The sequence below is a fragment of the Scleropages formosus genome, chromosome 4 (genome assembly GCF_900964775.1).
Source record: "Scleropages formosus chromosome 4, fSclFor1.1, whole genome shotgun sequence".
NCBI classification, from domain to species: Eukaryota; Metazoa; Chordata; class Actinopteri; order Osteoglossiformes; family Osteoglossidae; genus Scleropages; species Scleropages formosus.
In genome coordinates this window covers 7,790,795-7,801,964 of record NC_041809.1, presented here as the reverse complement: position 1 = coordinate 7,801,964, position 11,170 = coordinate 7,790,795, and the positions used below count along the sequence as shown (strand labels likewise).

The following is an 11,170-nucleotide window of genomic DNA, read 5'->3' as shown; positions in this document are numbered from 1 at the left end:
CTTGTTTGCGTTGAGGGTTTTATATAACGCATTATGCTCTGCCTCCACTCTGCAAAGGTAAAAGACATGTAAACATATTGCGGTCTACTGTGGTACACAATTATTAGCAGGCCAAATACTGACTGTAAAGCTCAAAGAGAAAAAAGCTATTATAAACTAAAGTAAAGCATATTTACACAAAGAGACAGGTGATAAAATGGAATATGAAAAAACTGTCCCGCCACGCTCACTATTGAGTCAAATGTATGTAATATTTGTTTAAACCAATGAGCTCCACTCTTTGATCTGTTCCGTCTTATTCGTAATCCTCACTTTTTACCGTTTCATTTCAAAGTCTCATTTTTCCTTCCATTCATTGCGTTGCAACAGTTGAGATAATGAGTACGTTAGGCCTCGGAATGTGGGTGACAAATTCAGTCCTAAAAAGGTTTCGATTTTTGGCCCGGTCAAAATAATGGAAATTGTAATATTTTAAGAATGATGACATCCTGTGAATTTGTAAATAAAGAATTATTTTACATTTTCTCCTCAACTGTGAAAAATTACTCGGGAGGCACCTGGGTTATATTTTGGGACATCTGGACCGAGGTACCGGAGTTCAACAGGGTACATGATGGAGCGTCGCACGTTCGCTTCGAGGAACCAAGGCAGGTCAAAGGTAGGCGAACGGCTGCCCAAAAAGCCTTCATTTGTCACTCTTGAGTTTCCATTTCCCAGCATCACTCAAGGTTATTACTTTCTTAACTGCAATAACATGTAACCACATCATCCAAGACATGACCAGGTGAACTTTAAAAGGACATTTACAGCTACTCCCAGCCATTAGAAGAAATGTAAAACAGAATTAACGGAAGGGTACGAGGTGTAAAGGAATTAGTTTAAACCAAAAATGCTATTGCTGATTTATGATAATAACGATTTATATATGGTAACAAATTGTTTCTAGTCCACGATGACTTACACTGAACTTTGGAAGAGAGATGGAACACAAAGGCTTTTATAACCCAGTGGTGTAAAAACTTCTATGGTGCTGGGGGACCAGAAAAATATTTAATTTTATTTAATATCATTTATTTATTAATATAAATATTTAATATATTGTATGTCTTTATTTATTTTTTCTATTTTATTTTTAATCAACACTTTTTGTTTCTTTTCGGGCAATTTTAAAATTTTTTGAATTTGTTATTTCACAGCTAAGATATGGATCGAACAAAGGTAGAAGCAGTAAATAAAATGTAAAGTCAGGGTAATCTGACTGTTTTCACAGCAACATACATTTATTTAAATTGTGCATACAAACGAATAAAGGATTATAGGTATTTTACCAACATATCACATTTATACAGAATGAATACAGGAGCATAAAATCTGATGTCCACCAGTCACAGTACTGAGTTACGTGCCTCCACTGAACTCACAGACTGTTAGATTTGATCATATACATTAATTTTTTAAGAAATAATGAGAATTCCTTCGACAAAGAGAGTCAAAACTACACCAGAGTAAGAAGGAAAGATGAGAACAAATGATCATACCATGAGCTCTTTATACAGGTAACGACTGGAGTTCGCTGTTCGCTTGAAAGATATAGCTCATTATATTGTGGTGCTAAAAATAAATACTTGTGTCGGCGACACATTACTTGCAACACAAAGAAAGACCAACATCAAGCAGTGACAGAACTGACAGTAATAAAAAAGAACCCACATCATTTCTATTTAGCTGAGTCAACATATTATTCAAATAATCTGTACTGATCTATTTCCCATATCAAATATTGTCCAGAGTACATGGTTTTTCTAAAAAAAATTTCCCATGAATTATCACCTTTTGACTATGTACACTTTTTCATTATTGTGAAAGGAAAGATAAAAAATTAACGGAAAAAAGTATTGAAAACTAAATCTTAAACTTATTCCAGTGCAGTTTACTCACTTCAGTTCGTTTTCATATATAGTGCTCTTGTCACTGACACACTGATACGGTATTCAAATGTTTAAATCAGAAAATCAGTAAATAATAACACTATCGCAAGTATTAAATGTTGGATGAGATCTTTGCTTCTTAGTCCTTCGGCACACTCTAGAAAAATTGACAATTAAAAATATACCCTTGAGTTACGCTCATGGGATGCTTATGGCTGTAGTCATATTAATAATTTACTTTACTTTTATTATATAATGAATTTATAAGATTGTTGTTTAATCCTATCAATATAGAGGACTTACCCAAGTTTATGCAAAACCACCATGATGCCCGTTATCAAGGTTACCATAATGAGGATGCAAACCAAGAGAAACACAACTTGATCTGAAAAAGAGAAAATAATATTTCAAGAATTTAGGTTGAGGCTAATTTCAGTGTCATGAAACAGCATCTCGGCTAATCTGACCAGCTCTCTTTGAAGAACCCGAGCAGAAACAGACTTACAGCCGAACCACGGCAATCCCAGCACTCTGCTCTCAACGTGTGCCGCTTCATGTGACTCATTTCCTTTATTCTGGCCGTGAACTGAAACACAGGCAGACTTTTTATGCACAGTTTCATTTTAATGGCTCAATCCTCTGAAAATGAAATCACAGTGAAAAGTATTGAAACCAAAGCAGCTGTACTCACCGAAAGGTGATTTATCATGAAAAATGGATCGGAAAAAGAGGCACGCGTGGCGATCGTCGCTGTTGAGCCCATCACAGGTGCACGGCTGGTGGAGGACAGTGCCCATGGTACCAAAGAAGGCCCTCCTGCACTCAAAATCACTGCCAAGGATGAGGTCCAGGTCCACGGGACCGAAACAACTCTCACCGGCGTGGCAAAAGATCGATTCAGACCTCAGACACTTGGACTGAAAAGTCCCATACTGTTTCCTGTGTATTGCCAGATTCAATGAAAAAAAAAAAACAGTTTTAGATTTAAATTTGAATTTACGGTATAGAGAGTCAGTTGACAGTTAAATGTTTTAACAGATAAGTAGAGATAGTTTGTGGAAAACATGATCAGGGAAGAAATGGGTCTGAAAGATATGTGATTTGAGGCCCGTCTTAAATGTTGAGAGGGATTCAGCAGGCCCGAGGGACAGAGGGAGCTCATTTCCGTCACACTGAAGGCAAAAATCAATGATCTTAAGGTGGAGGAGCGTAGATGCCTGGTTGAGGTGTAACGAGTTATCCAGTCAGGAATTGAAATCATTCATTTGCAAAGCATTAGGGACATGTGCGTATAACCTGTAGGGGATCAGTTTGAGCCCCACACACCTGTTACCTATTGTAGTACCCTTGATCAAGGTATGCACACACACATACACTGACTGAAACTGCTTGACTTGAGCTGAACCTAGCAACACAGGGTGCAAGGCTGGAGGGTGAGGGGACACACCCAGGACAGGACACCAGGCCATCGCAGGGCACCCCGAGTGGGACTTGAACCCCAGACCGACCAGAGAGCTGGCACAGGCCAAACCCACTGCACCACTGTGCCCCCTTGACCAAGGTACACACATACACATTTTCAGAAGCGCTTGTCCCATACGGGGTCGCGGGGAACCGGAGCCTACCCAGCAACACAGGGCGTAAGGCCGGAGGGGACACACCCAGGACGGGACGCCAGTCCGCCACAAGGCACCCCAAGCAGGACTCGAACCCCAGACCCACTGGAGAGCAGGACTCGGGCCAACCCACCACGCCACTGCGCCACCGCACCCCCCTTGACCAAGGTACTTACCCTAAATTGATGCAGTAATAATACCCTGTGTTTAAATGGATCAGATATTTATCATTTCAGACACTGAAATGGATCAGTTCAGCGGACAGTTTTGCGTTCATGAAATACTGGTCAACGAGCCACTGAACTCAGCAGCAACAACAAACATGTGCTGTATGATCGGAGTCCAACGTCAGCGTTCCACCCATCTTTCTACGAGCCCCACCTGCAGAGCGGGTCCTTCACGCAGTCGTCTCGCGCTTCCAGGCACGTCCTCGTCCTGGTTCCCTCTGGACGCTCAGGACATGCGGGGCTCTGGATGTCTGCTCTCACACTCAGGCACTGCGGGTCGTCGGGCTCGCAGGCGCAGAAGACGAGCATTTCGGCCACGCCGAGCGGCAGGCCATCATAGAAACGGCGCGCGGCCCGCTGGCAGCGTACGCCATCGCACCCGGGCTCCGAGCACGACTTAAAGAGGCCTGAGAGCTGTGCGTTGCACACGCTGTCCTGAATGCAGACCTTCATTTCAGACAAGCAGGATCCTCGGGTTTTAGGAACTGGAGAGAAACACAGGTTTTTCACATGTTCTCAAGGAAATTTCCTCAGTAAAGTCACATTTACATTTATTCACTTAGCAGACACTTTTCTCCAAAGCAACTTCCAATGGATACTATGTAGTGTTATCAGCCCACACACCTTATTCACCGTGGTGACTTACACTGCTAGATACACTACTTACACTGGGTCACTCATCCATACATCAGCGAAACACACTCTTTCCATGTCATTCACACACTATGGGGGAACCTGAACAGCATGTCTTTGGAGTGTGGGAGGAAACCAGAGCACCCAGAGGAAACCCACACAGACATGGGGGAAACCCACAAAGACACAGGGAGAAGATACAAACTCCACACAGACTGAGGAGGGATCGAACCCACGTTCTCTCGCACCACCCAGGCGCTGTGAGACAATGTTGGGCAATGAGCCACTGAACTCAGCAGCTACAACACACATGTGCACAAGTGTGGTAAATACATCAACACACAGATGTACAAACATAAGAACCCCCTGTGTCCCTCAGTTTTACCACGACACGGTTGTTTAATGAGAATCAGTATTTCCTATGTGATACAATAGGTGTGTAATGACCAATTCGATAAGTTACTTTAGAGTAAATCGTGTGTGTAGCAGATACATGGAAGTAGTCCAAAAAATGAAGCTCAAGTTGAATTGGTTAAACTGAGAAGGTAAACATAATCACTGCGTAAATCATAATCGTTTATTAATTTTACGTCTGTTTTAAGATTTTACATTTAGATTTTCTAAATTTATTTTAATATTTTATACAAAAATAATGAGCATCCCTATAGAGTTCAGATACTTTCAAGCAGAACTATATTATTTTAAAGCAAAGTCTTTTTTTCAGCTTTGCTTGGAGTGTTGAAGTGATTTTGATGCAGTATATCCTCCCGGGACCTAGAAATTCATGTTGTCCACTCTAGAGGACAAACATTTTTAAATGCATCTACCATGCTGTATGTGACAAAACGCTGAGTAAAGAGAACATTCTATACTTTCAAAGAAAGCCCCATGTTTGGGAGTGGGGAATGGACAACTTGGACAGCCCCAAAACAATTCTTTTTCTTTTTTTGCTGGGTCACACGAGAATATATAATTAAAAAAAAGAAAGTACTCTAAATACTGTAGTGAAAGCGGAGTAATGATCATTTTGCTCGACATTACCGAGTGGGAAGAGAGCGCTTCCGTGCCACTCCATATCAGAGCCCTGCTCCGTTTCAGCTGCAAAGGGCACAAACATCTCAGGGTGGTGAAAAAGAAGAAAAATTTCACAGCGTTTGCTCACCGATGATATCACAAATACTCCGAAATTCTGAAGCCTGGAGAAAACGCATTAATTACTCCCACGCATTGAAAAATGATAAAATGATTGTGTGGCGGTTATGTTACGGGAGCAGACTTTAAAAAAAAAAAAATTGCTCATAAAGGAAGGCCAAGACTCTACACATTTATTCTTTCTCTCGAAGCAGCGAAACTGAAAGTGCTGTGTGATGACAATGTGACGGCTTCTGAATATCATACCCGTGTCAAAATACTCCTCTTGCTGGTAAATCTGACCCGCTGCAACTTTCAAGGCCAGGGGTTCGAGGGCGTTGTGGCTGCAGGGATCTTTACTCAGAAGGTTCTGCACTCTCAGGCACTTTCGCATCGCCTTTCGCCCCCTAGGGGGGCAGGTGCAGTTGACCAGGGCTGTGCTTCTCAGGTGGTCCCATGCGGGGATGCAGGCGCTCTCAGGAGACCCCCTCAGCGCACGGTACGAGGACCAGCAGTGGAGGGAGTCGCTGCAGCTTTTCAGGGCGGACAGGCAGTGTTTGGGGTTCGGTGTCCGGAGCTCCACGTCCATCTCGCTTCCAGTCCAGCTCGGGGTCGGACTGGGGTGCGAAGCTTCACTGCCTGCTCGCATATATTCATATTTTAACATAAATGATTATTTAATCATTTCGCTGGCACCTTTTTTCCAAAGCAGCATACAGCGTTAAGCCACTTAAAACGATTTATCCATTTTTACAGCAGGGTACTTTTTACATCAGTGACACCAGAGCGGAAGGTGGGATTCGACCCAAAGTGAGTCCAAAGGCAGCAGCTCTGAGCAACGCGCTGCCTGTTGTTTTTGCTGTTGTTACAATGGCTACGTATCCTTATCGTTGAATTATTTAACAAAAATAAATAAAAGGGAGTGTGTGGATCAGGTGGCAGGTCACTGAGAGCATCTCACTTAGAACACCAGGTGAATTAACTCCATAAATAAATAATAAACAATTGTAGCTAGGTTAGAAAGTAACCAAACAGATTTTCTTTGTTGCTTATTATGTGTGTATATAACTACATAATGTATAAGGAAATCCCATCCTCAGCCCTGCACCCAGTGCTTTCGGGATAGGCTCTGGATCACCATGACCCTAATCAGGACAACCGGTTGGAAATGGATGGATGGATGCATAAGTACAATTAATTTCTTGCATATAGTAACTTGCATTAAATTAATTAACATCAATTACTTAATGCACGTTAGCTTTATATATATATATATATGTTACCGGGTAGGCTCCGGTTCCCCGCGACCCCGTATGGGACAAGCGGTTCTGAAAATGTGTGTGTGTGTGTGTGTGTATATATATATATATATATATATGTTATAAAAACAATGCACACTTTTTATGCAAGCATTATGTATGTATGTATTTTATACATATTTTAAAATGCTTACAAGATATATGTTTATATATACAGTATACATAGAATATACTGTATATATACGTGTGCGTATATAATACACACATATGTATATAAGTGTCTGAACCACTCATCCCATACGGGGTCACGGGGAACCGGAGCCTACCCGGCAACACAGGGCGTAAGGCCGGAGGGGGAAGGGGACACACCCAGGACGGGACGCCAGTCCGCCGCAAGGCACCCCAAGCGGGACTCGAACCCCAGACCCACCGGAGAGGAGGACTGTGGTCCAACCCACTGCGCCACCGTACCCCTTGTGTATGTGTATATATATATATATATATATGTTATAAAAACAATGCACACTTTTTATGCAAGCATTATGTATGTATGTATTTTATACATATTTTAAAATGCTTACAAGATATATGTTTATATATACAGTATACATAGAATATACTGTATATATACACAGTATATATGTGTGCGTATATAATACACACTTATGTATGTAAGTGTCTGAACCACTTGTCCCATACAGGGTCGCGGGGAGTCAGAGCCTAACCCAGCATCACAAGGTATAAGGTTGGAGGGGGAGGGGACACACACAGGACGGGACGCCAGTCCATCGCAAGGCACCCCAAGCGGGACTCGAACCTCAGACCCACCGGAGAGCAGGGTCCGGTCCAACCCACCGTGCCACCACATGCTTAAAATAATTTACTCATTTATACAGCTAGGTAAGTTCTACAGTGTCATTTCTGGGTAAGTTCCTTTATCAAGGGTACTAAAGCAGAGATGGGACTCGAACCGACGTCCTTCTAACTGCAAAGCAATGGCTGAATCAGCACAACCAAGTGAGTATGGAGAGATAGAAGAGGATGAGGAGAAAGAGGAAGACTGATGACAGGTACTCCACCTGAATCAGTGATGCACTGTGGGTTCAGCAGTTGCCCGGTGCTGCAGTAGGTCCCCTCCACGCACAGACAGCCCCTACACTGCGGGAAGCGTTCTATCATGTACTGGACAGTGGCGCCACAGTACCGTGTTCCCATTATTCTGCAGCTCCCATCTGTATCGCGAACCCGGGAGCGGAGGAAAGCATCACGGCCCATGGTTTCACGGCTCTTGCCACATTTCATATAATAACAGACCTGCTTTCTTTCATCGTGACCCTGCGTGTCGGTGCGGATAAAATTTTAAATTCTGATCATCTGACCGAGCACTTTAAATTATTGCGGTTGCTGGTGTCGCTCTGTTATTTAGGCATCCAAAATGACAGCGGTAGAAACACACATTAAAATAGTGTCATTGATCCTTTTATATAACATATGCGCCACCCTCCTCTAGAGGTGTTTTATTAAGTTTACCGTGTTTTATTTCTGTGCTGAGCACAGGAAATGCTCTCGTTTTCAACGCTCTACCTAATCATTCTCACGCCATGTCTGGAAACTATTGAATTAGACGACAGGGCCGAGCGAATGGTAAAGTCCCGAGCCCACGAGCTGCTGCGCGTCGCGGTCGCCATACCCTTGGAGCCACACACACTTTTGAGGAGCTCCCATCCACTCCTGCACATCGCTGATCCTGCTACACAAGCCTCCAGCACGGCCACACACTCGCTGGTCCTCAAGGGCACTGTGTACATAATGTGAACTCCCAGGATTGCTGGAAGAGGGAGATGGACACCTCAGGAGGAAGGAAACGGGCAAAAAAATGTGCAAGCAATAAAATAAAACAGATAAAATATATAATAAAAAAATATGTATAATACATACATATACAGTGGTTGTTGACAATGGATGGATGTATATAATATATATATATATGTATACATGCACACATGTGTCTATAATACATTTTTATTGTTATTTATACATTTAAAATATTTTTAAATGCATATTCTGCCTGCATAAAGAAATAGTATCTAGGCAGGTTTGTAGGAAAGGGGTTCTCAGATAATACTCTCTTTCAGCCTCAAAGAATATCAGCATCCGCAGATTAAGAGCAAAGTAGACTAAAGAGAAGCATAAAATGAGTGAGTGAGTTCATTATTTACTTAGTATTTAAATGCTGCAGACAAGTTCATCTCCACCGATTCAGCAGAAACAGAGCAGATCAGCCCAAGAGAAAATCAACTGATGAGTCAAAATCCCTCTCTTCATTGATACACAATGCATACTAGTCCAATATAATAATAATAATAATAATAATAATAATAATAATAATTGTGGATTCTTGAGCTGTGAGTTCGAACCCGACTAAATCTTTGTGGAGCATGGGTTTCCTCTAACTGCTCTGGTTTCCTTACACAGTCAAAGGCAATAATAATAATAATAATAATAATAATAATAATAATAATAATGATGATGATGATGATGATGATATCAGCGCACCCCCTTGTATAGCCATAAGAAGCGAGTCGACTTACCCACTACTGCCCAGATGTTCATGGTTTAACGGTTGACAGGAGGAGATTAAGAGAGCAGTGACAACACTTCTTGTCGCGAGGAGCAAAGGCGAGCCGGGATGGGACACGCGCACCTTTGTTTGACGTCACACTCTACCCAAGCACGACGTCACGCCACTATCCACATGACGTAAATTGACAGGAACATTATTATTATTATTATTATTATTATTATTATTATTATTATTATTTTAGGTGAAGTTGTTATGCTGTTATGTTTATTAAACAAAGACTGAAAAATAAAAGAATTCATACGAAACTGCTTGCTCTGCGATGTCATTGAACGAAAGAACTTAAAACACTTTTAAAAGCAGCTTTAATTATAGCGGAACTTTAAAAACAGCGAGTTTGAAAAGGTAAAACTTTATTTCTGAAATATACTGTACGTAAAGGAAAACAAAACACCAAATGTGCGTTTCCTGAAGAAAACAATTCAGGAGCTTTATCATGGAATAAACAGTCACCGCACATCTTTACTGTGTTTACTGTGCTCTGTGTCCTGTACGAGTCGTTTCCCAGGAACAGTAATGAAGACATATGACTATTGCACGACGTGTCATGGGTTAGTAGAGAAAAGCCCAAAAGAAAGCACGAAAAACACTACTAGTAAGAGTTGTTGCAGTGCAGTTCACTTGTCTTCGGTGAAGCACAAATTTTTTGAAGAAAAAAAAAGCACACAACGCAAATTTCAATTTAAAAAAAAAAAACATTTTCAAGCCATTTCCATATAATAACAGATCATAGAATGTTTTACTGTCTTTAAAGAAAAAAAAAATTAGTAGATCATCATGTACTGGAGCAGCGCTGCTGTCTCACGGCGCCTGGGTGGTGCGAGAGGTTGTGGGTTCGATCCCCACTCAGTCTGCGTGGAGTTTACATGTTCTGCCCGTGTCTGCGTGGGTTTCCTCCGGGTGCTCCGGTTTCCTCCCACAGTCCGAATACGTGCTGTTCAGGTTCACCCATAGTGTGAGTGACAGAGAGAGTGTGTTCCATGGATGTAAGTAGTAGTATCTAGCAGTGTGTGAGCTCATAACACTGCACAGAGTTCATTGGAATTCACGTTTGCTAAATAAATACATGTAAATATACAGTGTTGCCACAGTCATATAAATGCCATACATTCATGTTTCATAACTCAGTTGATATTCATCCGTTCAGTGCAGTAATTTTAAGTTCTGTGGCATGACCGTCATTTAAAAAAAAAAAAATGAAAAAAAGTTTGCAGCACGTCAGGACTGTACTTTTACACCAAGGGGACTGACGGAAAGTGGCGCGAGCAGAACGCAACAGAACTGTACTGCGCTGTACTGCACTGCGCTGTACTGCGCAGTGTCGCGCACCGCGTCTACAAACCGAGCTCAGCGGGCCATCCACCCACCTTCGCGGCACACACACACACACACAGCACCACACGCACACGCGTGACGTTTTCACTCTCCACGCGTGTTTGTCGCAGTGATTTTTAGTCCGACTCTCCCATTCGCTTCGGCTCGTGTCGGCCGCGCGTGGCTCCGCCGGACACCGCTGGACACCGGTACCCCCGCGGGGGCAGCGTTTCCATCCTTGCCCAGCTGTGCGGAGCTGCTGTTGTTGTCGCAGCTGGATGCCGCCGACTGCGGATCTCCGTCCTGACGGATAAAGCAAACAAAAGATCTCAGCTTGTGCTGGTGCTCCTCACCGCTGTCCGCTTCTCCCCTCTTGCGCTCGGGGAATTGGCTCGGACTCCACGGGCGCGACCGCCGCGCC

General features: G+C 42.6%; 1 protein-coding gene across 1 annotated transcript; it reads right to left on the bottom strand.

The window, feature by feature from the left end:
• Positions 1–2,227: 2,227 nt before the first annotated feature.
• Positions 2,228–9,461, bottom strand: gfral (GDNF family receptor alpha like). Its single transcript, XM_029250845.1, has 5 exons — positions 9,386–9,461; positions 3,926–4,256; positions 2,620–2,867; positions 2,434–2,514; positions 2,228–2,313 (listed from the first exon to the last, which is right to left on the bottom strand). Exons 1-5 carry the CDS (start codon positions 9,405–9,407, stop codon positions 2,228–2,230), a joined length of 768 nt encoding a protein of 255 aa, XP_029106678.1. The 5' UTR covers positions 9,408–9,461.
• Between the last annotated feature and the right edge of the window lie 1,709 nt (positions 9,462–11,170).

Excerpts from the sequence above, each read along its gene's own strand:
- gfral (XM_029250845.1), bottom strand. The coding sequence starts at position 9,407 with ATGAACATCTGGGCAGTAGTGG. Across the intron at positions 2,515-2,619 it reads TCATGATAAATCACCTTTCG|TTCACGGCCAGAATAAAGGA; the intron begins GTGAGTACAGCT and ends CCTGTGTTTCAG. Across the intron at positions 2,314-2,433 it reads GGGATTGCCGTGGTTCGGCT|ATCAAGTTGTGTTTCTCTTG; the intron begins GTAAGTCTGTTT and ends TCTCTTTTTCAG.